This window comes from Falco biarmicus, chromosome 8 (assembly GCF_023638135.1).
Source record: "Falco biarmicus isolate bFalBia1 chromosome 8, bFalBia1.pri, whole genome shotgun sequence".
NCBI lineage: Eukaryota > Metazoa > Chordata > Aves > Falconiformes > Falconidae > Falco > Falco biarmicus.
In genome coordinates, this window is record NC_079295.1 from 21,918,287 (window position 1) to 21,943,448 (window position 25,162).

At 38.4% G+C, this 25,162-nt stretch overlaps 1 protein-coding gene across 6 annotated transcripts in view; it reads right to left on the bottom strand.

Annotated features, from left to right (window-relative positions):
- MYO3B (myosin IIIB) overlaps window positions 1-25,162 on the bottom strand; it is a 207,597-nt gene that overhangs the window by 24,183 nt on the left and 158,252 nt on the right. For all 6 annotated transcript variants that reach the window (XR_008823672.1, XM_056350236.1, XM_056350234.1 and 3 more), the window contains 2 exons: window positions 20,422-20,485; window positions 19,400-19,535 (listed from right to left, as the gene is read on the bottom strand). Coding sequence is in view for 5 of the 6 variants with exons in the window: in XM_056350236.1 (XP_056206211.1) it covers window positions 19,400-19,535; window positions 20,422-20,485 (200 nt within the window). In the remaining variant the exon portion in view is untranslated. The remainder of the gene's footprint in view (window positions 1-19,399; window positions 19,536-20,421; window positions 20,486-25,162) is intronic.

Here is a 25,162-nt window from a genome sequence, read left to right on the forward strand (position 1 = left end):
TCCTTAAACTGACTGTAAAGAAGAGGCACAGTATGCAGTTGCTGCCTCTACCTAGTATTTCCTAGAAGAAGACAAGAAGCAGATGGGTCTATATCCCCACTCATCATCCGGCTGATTGGCTTTACATACAATGGACTACATTTTTCCCAATCATCAAATTTCCTCTTGCATTGAGAGGGCAGCTCCTGGATAACTTTGGTCCATGTATGTGTGGAACAATTGGTACCTGCTTGATGTGTTGCTGCACCATTTGCTCTAGAATGGAGTAGCAGTTTAAAAGCAGATGGAAGGTTGCAGAAGAATTGTGATTTGTTGATCCACTGACAAAACAACTTTGTCCTGACCACTCTGATCTGGCAGAAGGGAACAGCAGCAACAGTGGAGGTTTATTGAACCTTCAGAAGATTTGCTGTATCGTGATGACTACTTGCTATAGTTACTACAGAAACACACAGGAACCACAGACCTACAGGAAAGAATTAGAGTAGTGCACAAGACTGAGCAAGATACAGCATTTCAGACTCCTCTCCACTCTGGCAGGCTCAGCTGCGTGTCAGACAGCTTTGGTGTATACATACTGTTCAAGCCACAAATGAGGAAAAATCATTACTTCTGTTATTCTCAGGTCTTTTTCAGCCTGCTACAGCAAATGATGCAGTTTATTCTCTCATAAGACTATGAAGTACTAGCAAAACTTGTTTTAGCTCCCCCTGTTTATTTTTCTCATATTTCAAAGGTAACCCTTCACTGCAAGCTCACTCCTCTGCTAAAAGTGTATCCCCATACTTTGATACTTATAACAAAGACTTAATGGAGAACTGAAGGTCTACAGACTTAAGAGATCATGATGCACTAAATGTATCTCACGTGTCTTGCTAAGCCTAATTTGTCTGCATGGAGTGTGAGGCTGACACTGCACTAAAGCTTCTAGTTCCAGTGCATCCGAAGCCAGTTTTTTGAGTACTTGCTATCCTGCTGAGAGCACACATCCCAAGGCACTTTCACCTATAAATTCCGTAACAGTGAAATACAGAAATCCAGTCTAGCCCAAAGACATGACAAACTTATGACTCATCTTGACCACTCTTACCTGAAGTTTTCTGTGAAGCTGATGACATTTTCTTCACCCACTGTTGCAATCTGCATACAAGAGTTGATAAAAATCTAACAGGGTTCCCACAAATTGGTCTATTTTAGAGACTAGCACTGCTGCAGGCAGGTATGCTTAGGCAAGTTGGATACTATCTGTATTTCAGCTTATTGGATAATGAAAGGGAATTTCCTTGTTAAAAGCTGGTAGTAGTTTTCAGTTTTAGAGTCACCTGAGATGTTTGGACAGACAGGGATACTGCAGTGATCCTGCAAAGTACTATGAAACCAGAATTTGGCCTAGCACATAAACGCAGCCTCACAGTTAGAATCTGTGGCTGAAAACTGTTAATTCTTAAATTCTTTGAATCAGATCTTAACTTTGCAATGACTACTTTTTCATCTGCATGCAAGATTTTAAAAATAGGACTGGTGTTTCCTTTAATTAGTATTTGATACAGTATTAATATTCCTATTTATCTTCTACATGCCATATGGATTAAATTCTCATTACTTTTGATCTTAATACTTTTAAAATATGTAAATCAGCAGACAGACACCCTCTTTAAAGCAGTGTTTGCACACCACATCTATTATTGCCTTGGGCAATTGGAAAATATCTGCATTGCTAAAATTCCAGAATTGTGAGGAAATCTTGAAAAATCAGATATTAAACTGATCAATCTAGACAAATTATATAATGACTAAGTAAACTGCAGTTCTTTAGATTCAGCTGTACCTAAAAATGACATTAAAAGTAGCCAAAGACCATTACAGAACATGTACTTAAAAGGGCTCAACTAAGCTAATGTCTGGAAGAAGAATGTTTTCACAGGTTGAGCTAGTTCCAGATGCAATCAATGCCTTACTTTTTTGAAAAATTTACCTGTAATTTCAGGCATTAAAAATGATTTGTTTTCAAGTTTACAGAAGATACTGTTATCTTAATTAATCTCTTATTTTTCCAACACTATAGCACACTGCTCACGAAAAGATTTGCATGTATTTCAATTTATCTAAATACTATGGTTGAGCAGAGAGGAGAAACTTATGGGACTCCAATACAAGCAACAGGCAAACAGGATACATGGGACTGACCTCTCAGTTCACTCTGTAAGTAATCTCTGATGACATGGGAAGCATTTGGATTTAGTGTTGAATGAACACGGTTCATGAATTGAAACAAGTCTATCCAATCATTTTACATTTGATCTTCCCATAATATATAATAACATTCTTGTAGCTAGGCCTGTTAAATCTCTCTGCCTACATTATACTGCTGAAGTGTATGCCTGAGAGCTTTCAGAAGAAATTAAGAAAATACAGCTGTGAAAAACAGGGCTGAGTCCTGCCATGCTCTGATGGAGAGGTGGAGGGAGGACACTGCAGCTGCAACCACACTGCATGCCCCAGAGCATGTGAGCATGGGTTATCCATTCACTGCCTTTCAGCCCTGGAAAATCTGTATTTGTTGAGAAATGCCACATGAAAAACTAATGTTCTAATGTTGAAAAAATAAATAATAAATTGCTCTTCAGTATCAGAAAAGGCATTTTCAGGGAAACTGGGCACTGCTGGGCCAATTTAGTCCCTCTTATTTTTATTTTTTCTGATCTCATCTAAAACCCACTCAGTCTATGGGACCTTCTTCATTGTATTGACTAAGCTCTGTATATGGGCCAGCAGCTTGACAGTGTGATGTACTTCTGGCACTTTGCGTTTATTTTGATTATCTTAGGAACCTACAGGACTAAATACTGGTGTTTATTCAAATGTCACCCAAAAGAAAAGAGCACTACTCTAATTTAATCATGAGGCCATGTTTGGCAGGGTTCATACCAAAGGAAAACCTAAACCTGAGCTCTTTAAACCTATGCTACAATGGTTGTATATAAATCAAGACTTCCCTGGGTGCACACCAAGCAGAAGGTCCACAGCCTGCTTCCTGAGAAAGCAATGAAAATTTCCTAAGTGGAAGAAACAGAAATTTGGCCTTTGCTCTGAACAACAGTTTAGTTTAAGGCCTAGTCTGCATTAGCAAATGCTATCAATGCATTTATTTCTTACCATCATCTGGGTTGATAAAAGTCCTCAGAGCTAGAAATATTACTTTTCCTTTTTTTTTTACCAGAACAATTCATTCCATCTGGTAAACTGCTTTAAGAACTGCTTCAAGATGCCTTTCCAGCAAGGAGGTTTGCTGGCATACATCTGCAGTACAGTTACATTTTCAAAGTCTTCTAATCGCAGATACAGCCTAACTGGCCAGTTCTGTGCATGGTAGTTTCTCCAGTGAGGAGACTACTAACTCTGCTGAATTAAAGCAGACTTTTTTTCAGATGTCCTCCTGCATAAGACTACACTAAAAATACAACATTTGTTTCACAGAAATCTGCAGGCTATAGTCTCACACATACACCAAAAAGAAGGCACATTGGTGTCTTTAAACTTCCAGGAGTCTGACAAGCACCACAAATATGATTCTGAAATTCCTATGCAACAAAATTAAAATGTTTTCTCCAAGTTATTAGCAAAGGCATCATTAGTAGGGTATTAGTGATCTAAACCGTAATTGTACATCCACAGCTATACTTAGAATAACTAGATGACAAAATGTCTTAGAAGTAATTTAAATGTCCCCTTTAAGTGTCTCCATGACATTGTAGGGCACAATGCAACACTTAGTTACTGCAGCTTAAATGCTTTATGTACTTACATCACAATTATTATTCATTACTGTTTCGCAACGCATATATATTACCTCCATCTTAAACATGAAACATATGAAGTAGGAAACTCTGTTCACAGCCATGCAGTTGCCTACATTGTGCAACCCAATTTACTTTTCAAGTTGTACTATAAACTTCTAATTGTAGGCAGTCATTTAGAATCCACATTTCCATCTTTTTTTTCGCATTGAATGGTCTTATTTAGGTAATGATTATTATGGACTTTAAACAAGATGTGTGGATAACCACTGCTGTACCCTGAAGTATTGGGCCCTTCATCATCTGCCTCTGCCTCTGACTGCAGCATTTGTTATATGCAGGAGGAGGAGATGTTGCACACAAGCCCATGGAACTCTGTTAATAAATCAAGGATCTCTTGGCTACTGAACTCACAGCTCTGTTCTCTAGTTAGTTCACAAGTATTTCATATCAAAGGGATGCAAATGTGAAGGTTTAGAAATAAAGGAGTAGCTTTCCAATTTGAGGCTAAATAAAAAGCCTGACAAGCAATACCATTAATAATCTGTATCACTTCTACCCAGTCTCCCTGAAACTTAAGCACAATACTCCACAGTGGGACTCCACTTTCGCCTCCTCTGCTCCAGGTAGGAGACTTACTTTGTTCAATGATATAGCACCTACAGAAACCGTACCCAAGTATTTCATGAAAGTGACCCATTAAAATAAATTCAACCAGCTATCACAAGCAAAACTTTGCCTCACCTTCCATTTTTTTCATCAGTAGGATGTGAACCCTCCTGCCTCCTTCCCTGCAATCCCACGATACACAGCACATTCATGTGAAAATAATCTTGGACTATCCTACTGGAAACAGCTTCATAAGCACCTCTGCAAGTATGAGCTGAACTCTGTAGGCTTCGCATGACGATGGAGTCACATTGAACAGGTGGGGGGCTGCAACCTACTCCAAACTCCCATGGCTGGTCCGTTCTCTTGGTAGACAAGTGCTGAAGCCAACTACTTCCCCAACTCCTCTGAGACATTATATACCCACCCTGAAGCAGGTAACGGTACAGCGACAAAATGTAGACTATTTTGATGGGCCACACAAGAGAAAGGACAGTTCTCAAAAGCTCTCACCCTCCTGACCCAGCAACACAGGCCGCACATTCACATGAGAATAAGGCACAATCAGGGTATCATATTAACAAAGTCTATTGTTTTCAAACAGCTAAACTGTTTTAGATTAGTGATGACTTCTTTTCCGGTGTCCTAGTAAAAAGGGGGCCTTGTTTCAGTTCTAGATCACTCCTGGCAAGTCAGCTGGGAACATGCAGAACACAATGTACACCAGATTCCAGCACACTGCTGCCTTCCTGCTCTGAGGTTTGTCATCAGCTTACATGAAAACAGGCATAGGCCCATCCCAGCAAAACTTGTTTTGCTCAGTTTGTTTTTGTTTCAAAAGGTCCTTCAGGGGAAAGAATCTGGTCAAAAATCCAGCCACAATTCAAATTGTTTATATAAAACACACTTGGGGCTTCAATCTGTGGGAGCAATATTTTTAAATGTTTGTGTTTTTTGTTTCTGATTTGTTGTTCTTACTCAATGTTTTGATGTTGGTATGAATAAAGCCAGACAAAACCCCAAGCATTAGTTTAACAAATGTAAGCCAGATACAATGGACTAGATTTACAGACCAGCCATGCTTATTCATGGTGTAGCATAAGGATGCATGACAAAGTTGAACATAATAGGCCCAATTTACAGTTGCCCTGAGGCCTCTTCAGAGAACACCCCTAGCACAGAAGGCCTGTTTGCTGCATGCAGTGCCAGCTCTGTGTCTTTGTTCCTACTTCTCCCAGGATAGGAATCATTCTAAGGCAGGGCAGCACAAACCTGAACAAAAGCCACTTGGATAAAAGGCTGCAGTCCTTGAGGAAAAAACCACCCCTCTCTCTTCTCCCACGTCCTCTCCTTTTTCCTGGTTTCAGTTACGGATGTTGAACTGGAGAAACCTCTGCAGATACGGGAACATCTTCCCCTGCTACACCTTCTCAGAGGTTACGAGAGACATTTGCACCAACCCAGCACCTGTAATCTTCCAGTTAGCTTGCAAAGGAAATGGTGGACACAACCTCTTTTACAGTTAGATTCAGCTCTCCAACAGATCATATGTACCAGGGCTAATTTTCAGAACTCAGCTACCTCTTGAACATCAAACTTGGTAGCCAAGTTTCCAAGGCAAAATTTGAAACACTCACCAGGAAATGACAGTCATTTAGGGAGTTACTGAATGCTTTGGAAACTGTAGTTCTGTTTTTTTCCACCCAAAAATGACTTTTGGAAACTCTTAACAAGCTGATCCAAAATTCTACTGACAATGCATCCTGTAATGTTTGTCTATTACTTTGCTGGTAGTAATGTTCCTCCAGTCAACCCAAGTTTACATGTGGTTACTTTTCAGTAAAAATTCAGTATTTCCATGTTAGGGAACCCTTGAATCTTTCTTTGGCTCAGTTTTACCCTTCTCATCACTTTTTCAAGCATGCTGTTCTGAGTTTGGCTATTTCTGACTACAGTAAATGGAACTGCAAATTTGAAGGCAGCCAGTGAAGTTCTTATTGCTGAGAATTCTTATTTGAAGAATGTATTTGACAATACTGAGGGAACATGCATGTCATCTGCCACTTCTTTTATTTTTTAACAGAGCATAAGAAAAATCACAAATATATGGTTTCTTCCAAAGTCTTACTGTATTATTTCTTCATTAGCTACAGGCTTTAACCAAAGACCAATCTAGGACACACTTCCTCTTTCAGCAACAAGGGATAAAATATCTTGATAACCCACTGATAAAGGCTGACCTTAAACTTTGATCTTAAATTCTCTGCAAACTCAAAAAATAAATCTGGCCCTGGTCCTCAGAAGCAACTATCAATTCAAAAGCTGTTTGTTCTAAAGAATCATGTCCAGAAAGCAAGGCACACCTTGTTCTGCTTCAGATGACCCTGCATAGTCACAGAACTTCAAGAAGAGATAACCAGCCACACCACAAGAAACTCTAGAAGAGCGTGAGCTTGACTTAGAACTCTTGCCAAAATTCCAGTACATTTGGAAACTTAGATAAATGCAGAAAGTCATAGGCTAATGAATTCAGGCCTGACTCTAAATACCCCTGAATTAAAAAATGTTAAACTCTTGCTTAGGTCAAACATTGAAAAAGGAGATGGACACAAACACAGGAATAAAAATAAACATTAGTAAATAAAACTGAAAAATTCTTCAGTCCTTTTCTGCAAAGACAAAAACGGCCTGAAAGCTAAGGTTGACTCACTTAAACCCAAACTATTTAATTTATGCTTTCAATGACCCTCATATAACCCACAAAGAAAATTATGGTGGAACTTAACCCAATGTGCATTAGCAGTTTAAAAGTGATTTATTTAGATCTTGTTGAGATCATCAACGTTTTTACAAGTGTAACTTCGAAAAGGTAGAGAGTACTATAGTTCTATGGCTGCACTGCATGGGACAGTGAAATACACAGTGTAAAACTGTAAGTGCTAGAAGTCCAGTGGGGGTAATCTCAATTCCTCTTGTCTCAGTTAACTTCTGCAATGTTGCTCTAAAGCTGAGTGAACTGCTTAACTGATTGTGATATTTGGAGTCTTGTGTTCTACCTTGTCTCTTCTCCTGATGTGACATTATGTACAGACATATTTTGCTCTCTTTTCTTTTTGTTTGTTTTGGATAGCCTCCAGAATTCATAAATAAGAAATAAAAAAGGACCACTGAAGAAAAGGTTGTATTACACAAGGGAAAATTTCTCTTATTTCATCTGGTCTGTTCTTTATCTTCAAAGATTTTGGACCAATTAATGCTCCACCCTTTCAGAGACACACACTTCCTAAGCATAATGAAAAACTATGTTACAAATAATTATGTAAAATGTTGCAAACTAATGATGCATTGATATGGGCACTACTGCAAAGGAAACTGTTCGTTAAGTATTACCCTTCAAAAAGATTTTGCCTTTCAAAACAGAGCATGACATATACCTCTCCTACAGCAATAAAGTGATCTACTTGTTTCAAATGTTCTAAAGCTAGAATTAAACTTTTCCCTGAAAAACTTCAGCAACCAGATATGAGAAAAGCAATGCTACAGAAAGCAGTAGTACATTTCACTGACAAGGCTACCAAGCATTCTGTTACTATTGAAACTAAACTCTTTGTTTTTTCCCCCACTACCTTTTCTTCTCATCCTCTTCTTTGTCCTTTCGCTATCTATCCTACTTCTCTGCATGGATTTTTTTCTTTGATGGTATATTCCTTCTCCACTCCACTTTTGGCTTGTTTTTTACTCAGTGTTGTCTGTTCATGTCCCTTTTCCTATATGTGAAGTTCTGCATGGTTTCATCTGTCATGGACAGTGTCTTCTGCCCTACTGATATACTCTGTCTAAGAAAAGGTTAGGTTGGTTCTTCTTTCCCTTTTTCCTACGTGCCCTTTCCCTCACCCCCCCACCCACCCCCTTCCTCTTTATTTTTGGAAACAGGCAGTTAGAAGGAAGCCAAAGAAGTCAATTGCCCATCCTTGCGAGTCACACCACAAACCACTACGATTCTACTAACAAGTTATAGGATTTAAGCTACAAAGTGACTAGTACTTACTGCTTCTCTGACTGTGCACATTTATATTTTGGGTGGGAAGAGAAGAAGGAGTTTTGTGAATTAACAGTGATTTTCTTCAATGTGTGTCAATGATTAACGTGCTGTGTGGTACTGCCATGTAGGCAATCTTTGAATTAAAAACTGTAAGGCTGCAAGTTGCTTATGATGATGAAATATGATAATAAAAATCCTGCTTCATCTGCAGTGCCCTGAGATATGTCTGCCTGTGGCTGTGATGACTATGTTCTTCTCAGTGAATGTTTTAAAACAGACTACAGTTTGCAAATAAAAATATCTAATCTACTCAAGTAAAATTTCATTTTTCTAAAGCAGTTAAGCTCCTTTGGATATGAGGCCGAGGAATTCACCCTTCTTGGGCCCTAAATCAATGATAAAAAGGCACAAAGAATGAGCATTGATGCAGCAGGCAGAAAACTGATATATACTACAGACTCGACTTAACAGCTGTTCTGAATACCATTGCAAGGGGCAGACCCTTATGAGGAGATTAAGAGCAGTACTACTTCCAATTTATCAGTTTCTTACGAATGAAAAACTAATTGGAAGCACATGGACAACAACAGATGAAAGAAATTGATATCACTTTGTCTCAGTGTGACAAGCAAAATATGAGAGGTGAGCCCAAAATGGAATCTTATACCTGTGCCCTTTTGGGACATTACAGGAGACAGGATGCAGATCTGAACTTCATATATATTCACCTGTTTCTGAAAACAAATCAAAGATCTTTGTCACACAAATATCCCTTTTACCAATTTTATCTATAGCAGCTGGTTGCTCCGAATTTTTAAAACTACACCCATATATGCTGCTACTCAAATCAGCTCACTTTTTTTTCAGAGCTGCAGCAAACTTTTTTTGGTTTTTGCACATAAGCCTTTTAAAATCCATGAGCTTACTGTTATCCATTTGATAGTCATGCTTTTTATCATAACTAAGAATATGCAGTAAAGAACAGCATTAAAAGAATGTAGAAAAAACAATTGCACCACTTTGCTGGAGGGCATTTGTGTTTTTTGCAAATCCCAGTACTACAAAAAGAGGCTGGAACAAAGTAGTATTTTTTTCCTTACTTTTGTGTGTGCATGAGCAAACGTAAGCACACTGGTGGTAGTCCCAAGAATAGCACTACACTCACAAAGCCACAGACAAAGAACTAAAGACATACTTCCTAGCCTATAAAGAAAAAAGCTAGCTGCAGCTGAAGGTAAAGAGCTGGTATAGCTCTCCAACCTAAATACCAGGTAATCACACATACTGTCCGTATTGGATTCCTAACAAAATGTAAGAGTCGGATGAGGAAGGTGACCGAGTCTTCTATGGGTATTCTTGACGCTGTTCAGCTTGTTAGCTATGTCTGCTTTCTCCCTATTAGACTTAGCCCGGCTGCTCAGGCAGACCAACATGGCAAGCAAAAGGTGTTACCTAATAATTAGATAGTTGTGTTTCCTCCCTTCTTACACTGTTCATTGTTTATGTTTCTACATAAAACATGGATTTGTACCAGGCAGGAAAAACCTTAAAGACAAAGAATGGGTACTAAGATACTTTAGGAAAAGAAACATTAGAATTCATAAAACTGTTCTTTCATATACATTGTGTTGTGGCTAAGAAACACTTTTTTTTCTGCCTGAGCACACATAGAAAAGGATCTTTCTCCCATTGGCAGCAATAGCAATACTTATTTTGGTATTCTTATCTTCCATTGGGGGAGAGGTGTTATAAGCAGGGAAGGTGGGAGTGTGGCATTATTTTTCTGGTGTACTGCCAATGTCAGCTAACGCATGAGCACAACTGGCTCCCAATAATTCTCTCCATAAGCAAGGAAGATCCTCAAGAAAGATTGTCCTTGCCTGGGGACAGAAATGAGCTCTGCAAGCTCATAAGTGCTGCTACAAGCTAGTATTTGCTATTGCTGTATTCAACTTAACCGTTATAATCAGCTGAGGTTATCCATGAGGGAACTAAAATATAAAATACTTCTAGTGAACAGAGAAAAGTAATGACAGACAGTAGAGGAATACAATCATTGTCATTAGCAGAGCTCATGAATAACTGATAGAAGATAATTTCTTTCCACCTAAATACTTCACAACCAGTTCCTGATTTACTGAATAAAATACTATTTATCAAACTGTATCTATGAGTAGCTTGTAGTGTCTAGATCTTCACATATGTGGTTGCAAATATTTTGCCCTGAGTATCTATCCTTTACTTGTCAGAGACATTACTTTTCTTTATTCACATTGATCAGCCATGCAAATTATATACCGTGGTTTGGGTTTCTATTAATCTGTATATGATTTTTGGCAGTTAATCACAATTCACCAGAACAATTACCCAAACTAGAATACAGAAAAAATCTGAACACATGCAAAGTATATAAGATTTTGAAATCTAAACTTTTTTTCAGAAATTAATTTTTTATGGTACTTTCTGAGCTATCTCAGGTCTGTCACCATCACATTAATTATGTTACTGCTCTTACCATCATGTTTTCTCTTCATAATATCTGTGAGGAACTGTAAAAATGCAAATCATTCAGGAAAACATACAGTGTCTTCTAGAAAGATCTGAAATCCAACTATTACTACTTAGCTGTGGGCAATTCAGCAGAGTGAATTCACATTTTTAAATATCAGCAAAGAATGAGAAATTATTTGGTAACATACAGCTAGCAAATGAAATCATAACTCTAGAAAAGCCAATAATAACCATTTTAGCCTTTTTCTTACAAAATAACCTGAAGTAAAAACAAGGGTTTTTTTACCTCAAGTTTTCTAATAGTGGGGGAAAGTTAAAAAATTCTGAATTGTCTCTTTCTTTGCAAAACACAAAATATAATTTGTGAAAATATTATTATAGTTATTCTCTTAGGAGAGAACTTTGTGTGTACTCTCAAAGCTCTATACCTACCATACTTTATCCTAACAAAGTTTACTTAGATAAAATGGTGTGTTTTTTTAGAAACAGAGGAGTAATGAATTAGGAACCATGCTATTTGTCCGTGTAGATAAGTCATCTGAGATTTGCTGCTGGTTCAGAGCACTAGTAACTGTGGCAAAATCATAAAAATGAGGCCAGTAGAGAATATTTTGAGAGATTTCAGGCAATAACAACAGAACAGTAAAGTATTGCATAATAAAAAGCTTAACTACCAACAAAGAAATGGCAAAAAGAAGTGCTCAGGCAAACCTGTATATCATGATAGAAAACCTGTATGCCGTAACAGAAAAAGCAGGTGAACTGCAGCTTGGATCAGAAACACAGTGCTAGACATTACATGTTAAGAGAAGAAACTGAACCCTTAGTAAAATTTGGGGGTTTTGACACAGCATTATTGTGTATATATTATTAATTTATTAAATCTCTCATATTTCTTACTATTATTTTTCATTACTTCAATGAGAGAGATTTGCAGTCTCTTATTGCAATGCAGCCATTATGGGCTGAATTTTAACTTGTTTTACATAGAACAAGTACTGAGCTGTCTCTGGAGAACTTTATTGCATTTTATCTGTGCAGTTTACTTGCATTTTATTTTATCTCTCACCTTTGATACTAATCAGTCAAGGTGGCAGGTCAAATCTTTTTGCATTGAAAACAACCACAATAACCAATCCAGAAGTAAACCAGCCTATAATGAAATTCACTGCCTAGGGCTAAACACACAGCTAACATGTGTTTAACAAATCAAAGCTTGTATTTATCACTTGTCACTGTTTGTGTCTTTGTCTGTTGGAAAGGAAAAAACAATTAAGAAGCTGAGCAGTAAAGAAAAACTTAAGAACAGTCCAATTTCTTTTCAGATTTGTTGGTCTGTTACTTTGGCAAAATGCAGTCTGAAAATCATGCCACCACAGAGTAGTAAAACGTTTAAAAGAAAGCGTCTGTGGGTGATCCAGTTCAGAATACAAACATCAGCAGCAGAAGTCTCAGGTGAAAACTTCATAGAAGGCTGAGAGAAGTTCAACTGACTTCACTTATGTTTGCAGTCAGATTTGCTGAATCCACACTGGAACTACATGGTAAAATACAGAAACCGAGGTACCATGTTTCTCACTCTAATGGTTAGTAAAGGTAACAGGCTCCTACCCAGCACAAATCCAGAAAGCAGAAACTCAGGCTTCTGATGGGATGGGAGGCAATGGTCCCTCCTGGGGCCTCCTGCAGGGTCCCACCATGGGCAATGCAATGCACAGTAACAGGCTTACTTGCACCAACAAAATCCATCTGCATAAATATGCAGCCTCACAACCCTGGAAAGGTGATTACCCTTTCTTATAATAATATAATCAATAATAATGATTGCTTTGAGATGTAGCTTTCTTTTCAGCTTATTTTCTCAAGAGACATCCTAAAAAATATCTTCTTCCTATGATTTCTACTTATACATTTGTAAGGTAAAATGAATGATTTGGAAACACCATTTCTGTTTACTAAGGCCAAAGTCCAGCATTTATCCCAGGTGTGAAGAGGTCAGTAATCCCACACTAACTCTTTTAAAGAAAAAACAAAAAGCAGCTACTTTTTCTCCTGCTCCTGCTCAGTCAGATTTTGGCTCAAAAGCCACAGAACACTACTGTAGGAGGATCCTTCCAAAGGAAATTCATTACCTAGCATATCACATCAGCAACTCCTCTGCCTGAGGCTTCAACTGCAACATGGCGAAGAGTAATCCATAGAATCATAGAATCATTTAGGTTGGAAAAGACCTTTGACATCATCAAGTCCAACCATTAACCCAGGACTGCCAAGTCCACCACTAAACCATGTCACTAAGCACCACATCTACAATGTTTTTTAAATACCTCCAGGGATGGTGATTCTACCACCTCCCTGGGAAAACTGTTCCAATGCTTCACCACCCTTCCAGTGAAAGAATTTTTCCTAATATCCAATCTAAACCTCCCTTGGTGTAACCTGAGGCTGTTTCCTCTTGTCTTGTTACTTGTTATCTGGGAGAAGAGACCTTCCCCCACCTGCCTACAGCCTCCTTCCAGGCGGTTGTAGAGAGTGATAAGTTGTCCCCCTGAGCCACCTCCTCTCAGGCTAAACGTCCCCATTTCCCTCACCTGCCTCTCATAAGACTTGTGCTCCAGCCCCTTCACCATCTTCGCTGCCCTTCTCTGGACACACTCCAGCACCTCCATGTCCCTCTTGTAGTGAGGGGGCCCAAGACTGAACACATAGTATTTGAGGTGCAGCCTCGTCAGTGCCAAGTACAGGGGGACAATCACTGCCCTTGTCCCAGTGGCCACACTGTTTTGGATACAAGCCAAGATGCTCTTGGGCTTCTTGGCCACCTGGGCACACTGCTGGCTCATGTTCAGCTGATTTTCAACCAGCACCCCCAGGGTCCTCCAACACCAGGCAGCTTTCCAGGTGCTCTTCCCCAGGCCTGTAGCACTGCGTGGGGTTGTTGTGACCCAAGTGCAGGACCCAACACTTCTCCCTGTTGTAACTGATACAATTGGCCTCAGCCCATTGGTCCAGCCTGCCCAGATCCCTCTGCAGAGCCTCTTGCCCTCAAGCAGACCAACACTTCCCCCTTACCTGGTGTTGTCTGCAAACTGACTGAGAGTGCACTCGATCCCCTTGTCCAGATCATCGATAAAGCTATTAAACAGGACTGGCCCCATGCTGAGCCCTGGGGAACACCACCAGGTGTAACTCCATTCACCACCGCTCTGTGGGCTTGGCCAGCCAGCCAGCTTTTAATCCAGCATAGAGTACACCCGTCCAAGTCGTGAGCAGCCAGTGCCTCCAGGAGAATGCTGTGGGAGATGGTGTCAAAGGCTTTGCTAAGGTTCTGAGGGACAATGCCCACAGCTTTTCCCTCATCCACTAGGTCAGTCATCTTGTCATAGAAGGACATGTGGTAAGCCAAGCAGGACCTGCCTTTCATAACCCCATGCTGGCTGGGCCTGATCCCCTGGTTGTCCTGCACATGCTGCGTGATGGCACTCAGGATGATCTGCTCCATAACCTTCCCCAGCACCGAGATCAGGCTGACAGGCCTGGAGCTCCCCGGATCCTCCCTCCTGTGCTACACTGCGGTACGTAGTAGGAGAATACTGTGGAGACCTTGTAGGCCTCACACATAGCTACAGCACGCTCAGTACAAACAGATCATACCACGTAACACTGCCTTGGCCTTTTCATTGGTTCCTGTAACATTCAGACTGTCCCATGATCATGGATTTTATTCGCATTTTATCTGCAAAAGAATGACCAACTCAAACCTGACCCATTAAAAAACCCCAACAAACAAACAAAAAACAAACGGCCAAATCCTCTGCCCCCAAAACTCCTAAAGCCCAGGAATTTTTTCATGTCAATTTTTTGTAACCAAGAGACCCGATTCTGCTCAGTCAATGACTCTACTGACTACAGTCAAGTTTTTAATGATTTACGTTCCTCCAATGTAAAATTAGTCTCAGTGGGGGGCTTAAAGATGATGAAACAAATCTCCTGATTAAACAACCCAAAATAATTCTAAATAGATGACAATTTTTTTCACTTAAAATCCTGAATGATAGGAATCTGAAATTAATAGCATCCATGTGTCAGTATCATCCCATCTGCCAATGACAGCTAGCTGAAAGTCCAGGCACCATTTCACACTACGTTACGTAGCAGCAGTTTCATTCTTCATTGAGAAAGGAAGGTTTGCTATAATGGAATCAAACAGGAAGCTGAGTTACACAGAGAGAAAGTGCTGAATGCTCTGGACTGACACCTCTCTCACGTGCAGAAAATGAAGCAGCATCTTTGGTTACAAGGCATCCAGTTCTTGGTACCACATCTTGTGTGAGATACTGCCCATCCTTTACCATTATACTGATCAGTTATGCTGGGATATTGACTTTCTGTGAATCAAAGGATAACAGGTGTCCCTGTTTCCAAATTGCTAATGATTATTGCTTTGCCATAGCTGTTATCTTTTTTAAAACAATGTAAAAATAGAAATTAAATGAGATCAGAGTTTAAATTATGCTACGATTTTAAACTACCACATAGACTAAGATGGTTCCCTGCATTTAAGCATCTTTTGCTTGCAAGTGCAAGACATCAAATCAAGACTGCACTCCAGGGCTGAGATTGAGGTGGCTTTAAATATTTTCAACAAAGTCTGACTCAAAGAAAACTCCACTCTGAAGCAAAGATGAATCACCTAAGTGTATTCTCTGGTGGCTTATTGGGTATTTTAACATGATTATGGTCCTGATAGAATTGAAGTTGGATCACTTCCTTAAAACTGAAGTTAAGCTCTAACAATTAAGGAAGTTATTATTTTAAATTTCCTGTTTAGGGTGATAAGCCTGTAAATATCATCTGTGTGATGACAACCACAGAATAACTTTTTGGGAATAATGTCTCCCATGCCCACAATGTCCCTTACTAAAACTTGTCCACAGTACTGTCTGAGGTGGGTAGCAGCCTTCCTTCCCATCAAACAATTACACATTTCATTATCTACTTGCCTTCCATCAGTGTGAAAAACAGTGATCACCTTCACATGTTTCTCCAAACCCAACACAGCTACATTGACCAAATAAAGTATTTATGATTGGTTTACCAAAGGAAGAGAAAAATGAGCAACATAAAAATAAAAATTCATATTACAAGGAAAACATTCACAATGTGTCACTGACTAGTGGGAGTCCAGCCTGAAACACACCAGGCCCTAATTTCCACTAGTTTTGAGAATACAAAAGATTAAGGCATCTAAAATCAAAGGTTATACTGGAAATGCCCTACTGACTTTTACAACTATAGTACAAGTTTTACCACCTCAGCCTCAGATTGTGGCTACAGACACTGCATAATTGCATAATTCTGGATCTCTTGGAACCCTAGCAAATTTCTTCACGTCTCAGAAAGTTTTGACATTGCAGGCAACAGCGTGAGGTGCAAGGTGTAAACTGAACATCATCAGAAGACATATATTAATTCTTCCACAAGAGAACATCCATGGCCAGAGACTCTTCATGTACTTTCTCACTTGTTCCAAATGTCTGTGCTAGCATTAAGAATTATGTCATACACTGGTCAACACAGAGATGCTATTGGCTTTCCTTTTACAAGCATTTTTCCTTTGCATCTCAGAAAATCTGTCATATTTACTCTTGAGGCAAAGTTACATTGGGCAATTCCCTACGAAGCACTCACTTCTCATTAATAATTTCAAACAGTCTCACTATTTATCTTGTTTAAGGACATACCACTACTTGGCCTCTGGAGATTATATTTATACTATTTTGATTCTTTCCATACTACTTTATTGTGACTAGAATAATTAACTTCTGCCTTAATTGTTACTATTGACTGGACTACTCTCTGCTCAGGCAGTGTGTCACAGCAGAGAGTGAAGGAATCCTTGGCTGTGCTACTAGTCCTGCCCCAGCACTCCGGCAGAGCCCAGGGGAATGCCTGGGCAGTGTAGAGCCAGCCCCTGTGACTATGCAACCATAGTGCATGCATGCACTTAACTTGCACTGCATGCAGTTTGGCCATACTGCTCAGTCTTACCATGACCCTGTGTAAAGGCTTTTGAAGTGAAAAAGAGGCTTTTGTTTCTGCATTAATTACAGAGTCCAGTCTTTGCAGGATCTTTGTGGAAATTTCCTGGACTATTTTGCCTTTGCCAATCTACTACTGAGAATGGGCAGCTTGTGCTATTAGACAGCTGGATAACAAGATGTGAGTGAATAGTCTGCTTGATTTATACAAAAATATGTAAACTTCTATCAACCATTTTTTCCCTTTTGTGTTCTGTCTCACCTTGACTACACTAGAGCCTCACCTACCGAGGCCTCGAGACAAATAAGCAGCCTGTCCTCTTTGCTTAAGCCTGGATACAGACTCCCTTCAGCAAACACCAACACTGCTTCGTAACTGGGTCATAAACCAGTGTGGAAACCTGTCACATTCCCTTCCCCATTGGCCTCTGTGTTCCAGGTTCACAGCACTACCATCAGGTGACAGACTAGTTTTGCCTGCAATGTAACTTAAAGAGAATTCAAAATCAATCTACAGTATTTCAGAATGATGTTTCACTATGAAAAATAAGTCTTCACATTGTTTGGACCACCTAGTGGACAGCTTTTTTTGTGTGAATAACAGCTTACGTAGTATAGCCCTACATTACAAAACAAGTGTTCTTATTCAAAAAAGATATTTGCTATTTCACTCACAATATCCTCTTCTTAAAAGTATACTTCACACAATAAGGCTGAATATAGATTGAACAGTGTGTGAAAGCATCTGAATTTTGGAATGCAAGCCATTCTTTTAAAAGCACCCAAGGAAGTTACTATTCTTCAGCAGTAATAGTTACTCACTGAAGTGTGATTTCTATGATCATCTATCTTAGTATCTTCATGTTTAACTATGAAATTCCTTACTTCTCCATATTTCAGGCTTATCATTTAGACATATATGTTTGTTAAATAGTTCAGATCAATGTTGCATTCATCTCTTCTTCAAATTCTATTCTTCTATCACTTGACATTTTGTGAAGTTTCTCTAATTACTGGGTAATGGCTCTGAATCACACGCTTGCTAAGGGTGTAATTCTGCCAGTTTTACTATCTCTACTTGTTTTACTGTAGATACAATGTCTTTGATTTCAAGGAGACTAGTTGCAGGGTACCATACACCATGCAGGGAGAGTAAGGATGACAGATTCGGGCCCTGACTGCTTTCCTCAAGAGGATTTGCTGCAATGAAGATATTTCTGTTTGGCACATTTATGATTTAACATGTAATAATTTAAGATAGTAATGTACACATTCCCTGCAGTCCCACACAAAGGACTTAACCCCATATGGACAGAAATGCATGAAGAGAGAAAGAATGGATTTCTCAACCTGCTGTGTTTACATACTACTCTGTTTTTAGCATGGAAAGCACATTACGCCTGTGGAGAAGATTAAAAACATTGCATTATTTCCTGTAACAGAAGGATCTCCCTATAAATACCTATCTTCATACCTTTAAATTGTAAATTGTTTAACTGAGCTCTGTAAAGTTGAAACACAAATTGCAGGATTAGGGCTCAAGTATTCAGATAAGTATTTGTAGACTTACAAGATGACATGTGTCCCATTAAATATATAAACAGAAATGTTAACGCATGGCACAAAATTATAAACAACTAATTTTCAGTAATAACCTGGAAATTAATGTATTATCATTTATGTTTTGGCTCTCACTACAGATAGCACATTATCAACCTACTTCATCTTAAACCGTGGAAGGTATTCTATGATCCAGTATTAAAGTCTGTATTCACAGATTTGCAACGATGCAATGACTACAATTACAGAGAAAAGTATTCTGAGAGGTAATGATTTCCTGGAATATCTAAAGATAAACCAGTTAAAACTAAACAAATATCATAATGTTTTACTTCAAGTTTTTAAACTGCTACTGACCATGGCAAAAATAATGTATCAGCAAATAAAACCCCATATTGTATAGACTGCAAAATTACTGCATATTTTCCTGCATTGCTGACTGAACCAGTGTGTGTGAACAAAACAGTTGTCTTTCATTCTGCCAAACATGAGAGATTTCATCACCGTCTTCCACTTTTGAGACTAGAAGGCAAAGGAAAGGTGAAGCTCTTGGAAGTCAATTTGATTTCATTAAAAGGGTATTGAGATTATTAACAACATTTTAATATAAATCGTATTTTAAAAATCTTTATAGTACTGCCTCTGTAATTCAGGTATTTAAGGGATTTTTTATATTTCCAGGTTCAAAATGTGTAGAAGAAAGTTAGTTCCTTTATATTTCCTGCCTTCTAAGGGATTGTTAAAAAGACTTTACCAACATATAAAGCAAGTTACAGGATGTCAACATATAGCTTATAAATAGTAAACAAAAGATCTCTGTTATTTACTATATTTCTTACCTTCTTTTTTATGGGATCTCAAAGGACTTGACAACTGATGGTCTGCAACTGACTGAGATTGGCTAATTGATTGTGAATCATTCATTTCGAACGAATGTTTTCGAATAAATGGAGAAGCAGAAATCTCATCCAAATCCTTTTGGAATAAAGAACGTTGGTTTAGGCACATAAGAAATGTATTGATTCCACTCTGCCATGAAAACTTATAGCTGTGATCTCACAGGGAGCAACTTCTTATTTTCTACAACTCTGTGAAATGTCTAATGCCAGATTTAAGTTACACAAGATTCTTGTGGCTTTCAGCAACACCTACTTAGCACCCATGTCACAAACATTTGTTTACTTTTTCCATTTAACTTATTTATCCATTTTCCTCATGCAGTTAAATCATAGCATGCACTGTATGCTGATTTCCTCTCATAGTTAATTTGTATCTTTAGAAAAAAGCTATAGGAAGGTATTAATCTGCTTAACATTTCTAAGTACATCATCCAAGGGATTTTGTTTTTTTAATCTTACATATGCTCAGCAGAGTTACTGGCAAAAACTGTACATTTTCTCCATTTCATCCTTTCAACATCAAATGGTAAGCAGCAAAAATTGGATCAGACTTCAAAGACTATGCTGTGCTCCAAGTCACAGAGCGACTCCTCCATTTCACATATTGAATTCGAGCAGGATATCAAAGTGCTACCAAAGAACCTCAGGTCCTTACTAAAAAAGAGTCTCTAACATCTGTAGAAAGTGAAGTGCACAGACAAATCACCTCAGGGAGCAGCTAGCATTTATTCTCAGCAGCAAATTTCCAGCCTTTTGATTCTCTTATTCACTGTACCTCCCTGTCTTTCTACAGAACTAAAGTTCTTAGCAAGCAGGCTTTTGTCTCAAAGACTTCAAAACATCACTAACGGTTTCATGTTCAGATGGCTATGCCAAGCAGCCATGAACACACTGCAGAACTGTGGACTCAGGAATTTGAAGTTATAATGTGATGTTATTTTAGAATATAAACTTAGAAGTACCTTTTTTGTTTGTTTGTCCAGAAAATCAGGCACCACAGGAGAAAATTCGTTACTGGTTTGCTGCCTAAAAGCAAAGGAAAATAAAATACATAGTTCAAATATTGTCATTTCTTTATTCTTATGAAAACTTTACTTGCATACACGTTTTTTTGTTGATTTCCCCTTTTCCCCCTCCCCCAATTTCTAAATATGCACATATAATCAACTCAGACAAAACACAGACCAGTCCCATTTCCTCTTATGAGGAAGTGCATTATTCAACACAGTAACAGGCTATAAGCAACGCATTTGTCATTAAAAATCTGTGGACATGTGTGTACGTGTAAAATGAGTTTATGAGAATTCTGTGAAATGGAAGTAATGTATTAAAATTAATTTGACAAGATTTTATATGAAATTTTTTTTTCCAGGGTTGTGAAAAGATGTTCTCACAGGACTCAAACTTAAGACACTCAAAATTTGACAGATGAAGTAGTGAAACACATGGCTTTGGGTTCTCCTAAAGCTAATTGTGTTAAGCACAGAGCAAGGAGTAAGAGTTCTTAGATTCTTCATCTGTATCTGTTATTATTTTACCATCACATTATGTCACCATAAAAATATTAAGGCCAACTACCGCCTTCATTAATGCTAATTAAAGTATCACAAAAACCTTCCACAGGCCCTGATCCTTGTTGGCAGGCCTTTGAAGTCAATGGATCTCTTCAATAGTAACATCCACCCACACAGAACTTGCTCCAGAATCTTCAGCTATGCAAAACCAAAAAAAGGATGCTACCAATTTCATTTGATGGATAAAAACCTGAGGTTTATAGACATTATTTGATATGCTCACGGTCCTAAAACTGGGATTAAAAGTAAGATTTTCTGATTGTCGAAACACACCTCAGACACTGCATCATTAATCTGCAACCTTCTCATAACCTTTCTGAATAAACAATTAATGGCAGTTGTATCTCTACTTATAAATGGAAACATCTGAAATCTGAGTTTCAGTCATAGATTTTGGTTTAGATGTATATATTATGGCTTTTTTCATAGACAGGGAAAAGCTTTCATAGACAGTGAAGAGCTACAACGTACTAAGTAGCTCCTTCAGTTTTACACAGTTAGTACAACTGAATACATTTCAGCCCTTTCAGTCACAGTGGGAGGGGGGAATCAAAAATTGCTTTACTGATTAAAAAATACAATACATGTTATCTCAGATTTCATTTTTTGTCAATACTTATATTTCAGTCAGCTGCACTAGTTATAAATTACTCATGTAACAATGGAACATCCTGTTGGACTTTAAAAAATGTCTGGCCACATGTGCATTTTACTTTTCAAAATGCACCTTTCAAACATACCCGTTAAAAATATTTCAGGTTAAAATAACACTGCTGAAGGACTTCCAATGTTTTAGACAATTATGTATTGAATTTGATAGCTGTATATCATCATGCATATGTATTAGATAACACATATATTCTGTGGCATCCACAGAGGTTACTGAAGTATTCAAGCCTTATTCGCAATAGAGTTTAGGCTCTTAGGTTAATTAAGTTTGTCTGAATGTGTTACCCCAGCTCAAGAGCATTGACTTCAATTGTTTCATATTAGTCACAACACGGATGGCATCACAGTTGTCCATAAGCTACCTCAGGGTGTGGGAACAAAACAAAGCTTTCATGAACATGGTAAACATTCAACTTTTCTGTAATGTTGCAGTTTTGTGAATGAAGTTTGGATTTGCTTGTCAGGTCAGGGGAAATTAAATTCCTCTTTATTCTTTGATTCTAAGAAAGAGAAGGGAAATATTCTGTCTAAACAGTAATTTTAATTTAGATTGGTGTTTCCCGTGGAGGAAATGGAGGGATCCATTTTAAAAATGATTTCTCATTTTGTACTGGCATGCTTCACGTACAGGAAAGTATAAAATATGTCTACAACTGTATTTGACATCACATTTGTGCAGGTACCATATTATCTGTAAAGTTCTTTACTACTATTTATCTTGTATATATATTATTTAGATAAAACTTTAATGTGATTAGTTAGATAACTTGCCACTTTTCCCCAAAATTACTCAAGCATTTGTTGAGATGATTCATTCCCCCACCCCCAATACTGCAGAAAATAAACCAAATATGAGCTAAAAATAATGAATAACCTTCAAATATCACTGTGGTGGATTTCAAAATCAAAATCTGCTGTTGGATCAGTATGTTGCAAATGGCCTACAATGCCAAAATAGACTGAACCATCATCTAAATTTAAATATTTAGATATTGGGGTGGTTTGGATCTGGATCTAAATCTGCAGCTTGAACTAACCTCTGCCTTCTATTAAAAAAAAAAATATCTAGAATTTAGTATGGTTTTGCCAGCACTCTAACTATGCCAGGATTAGAACATTGTCTAAATGTCTAAAGCACGAAGGTAAAGTTCAGCAACTTACGTCCTGACAGCTTAAGCTACAAAAATCAGCATCTGGAATTCTGAAGCCCTCAGACCCTGACACTCTGTCAGGATCCCAGTGACCCCATGTTTCTGATCAGAACAATCCTAAGTAGGGTTGTATTTGGTGCAGGATACCCCATCCTCCCACAGAATGTACTGTTGCTGATATAAGTACGTACTTCATGATTACTAGCTTTTACTCACACGCTTTTCATCGTGTTTTTCTCTGAATCCTGTTGAGAGAAGGGGGAGTGACAGAGTGGCTTGGTGGGCACCTGGTAGGCAGCCAAGATCAACCCACCACAATGGCAAACTGGCAGGGAACGCTTCTGAAAACATGGCACCAACCATAGATGCTGAGCACCTTGAAATCAGTCTCTGAGCTATTCTGAAAATGTGGCTAGTACGCAACATGAGAAATACAATAGCAGCAGGAGGGCAGCTTAGCAGTAGTTGGTTCCTGTGAGCCCATCAGTGCTGATAGCTAACATTTTCCAATATGGCATTTGAGGCTGATTTTGAGGTGCAGGGTATTTTCAGGTATCTTTGAAGGAAGTGTTTGTCCTGTGATTTCAAAAAGTTGTTTTCCACATTTGCAGGAATGCAGTGTTTGGGTCAGAGAGATGAGATGCAGTCAGCACACTAACCTGGGAAGGATGCAAGAGATCCAGGTTCATGTGCCTGGTTTCAGGCAGGCAATACAACAATTTGCTACTGAACATTCAGCTACTGAGCTATACACCTCAGTCCTCACACAGGGATGGTCTATAAACCACTGAATTAGCAAGAACCATTGACAAAAAGAGAAACATTGATTCTTAGGGTCTGTCTATACATCCGTACAGTGTATGGCCACACTGTCCTTAGCATTGAAAGCAGTCAGATGATAGCAGCAAAAAACTAGTCACACAAACCAATTTATAATGAAGAAAAATAACTACTTTTGGAGTTATGCTGGTTGTTATAAGCCATGGAATTTGGACTTTCATCATTTAAACGCTTTTGAAAATGGTAAAAATACTTCTACATACTCCACTAGAAAGAATACAGCTCATTTTGCAGAAATAATGTGTTCCTGAACAGAACAGTTTTAATCCTTCCAGCATGGGTAGATGAAAAATTCTGAAGGGATGGGGATGGGGGGGGAAAAAAAGATGACAATAAAAAATTGTGTCCAAATTTCCACTTACATCTTTATAAATAATGAGTAACTATATGATATGAACCATAAAGTAATTAGAAGCTCATATGACAGCAGAATCAGGCCCAATCGGTTCCACTGCATGCCACAGGAATTGCAGACCTCCTATTTCCATCACAAGCTTAATGTTTGTTATGATTACAAATAGGAAAGTGAAGCTATTAAAGGAAAGCAGAATGTATTTATACCATCTTTTACTGTGGAAAGAAATGAGAATTCATATTCAAAAGATGACTTATACAAGAAATGTCAGCATGGTCCTGACAGAAACTGAAATTATCCAAGGAGGAAATTATGGAGCAATGTGAGAAAGGTGTAAGCAATAAATTACCAGGACCTGATGGCATTCATTTGAAGGTTGTGAAAAAAAATAAACTAAGTGGAAATGCAACCCTTTCAAGCAGCTATTCATAAAGAAGAGAAGCACACTAACATAGTGCTATTTCTTTTTCTTTAATCAAAAGAATCCAACGAAGGTTTTGTTATTGACTGAGTAAGTGAACCTCACTTTAGTGAGAGGCAAGCTGCAGACCAAGTCAAAGAAAGCACAGCAGAAGACAGAAGAGTTTGTATATGAAACAGTTTTATTTACATTAAGCCAGTTTCTGAATGGATCTGTGCTCATGTGACTGAAATAATGTTTAATCTCTGCTTTCAGTGATATATGGGATATTATGTTTATGTGCTAACCCATCAGTGTCCATGTAGGTGAATCCACATTGCATGCTATTTTAACGGGCCTCCAGCTGTTGTAGACCATTCAGAAACGAGCATTGTTCATTTTTCAAGCACAGCAGCAATGCAGTTGCAAGTAAAGCTAACCCAAGGAGAATTCCTCTAAAACAATTTTTACACTTCCTTTCTACACTGATGCAGCGAAGGCTGCTGGCACTAAGATGCTATAAAAGTGGCTGACTTGCAATGCACTAGCACAGAGATCTTACATTTCAAGAAGTCACTCTGTATTTATAAATCATAAAAAGAATCTTAGGAAATCATCTAATCCATCCCCATTTTCAGAGAAAAATCAGCTGTACCTACTCTTTTCTTTTTTTCCCCATGTTTGTCTAAGCTGACTTTTAAAACCTACAGTGAT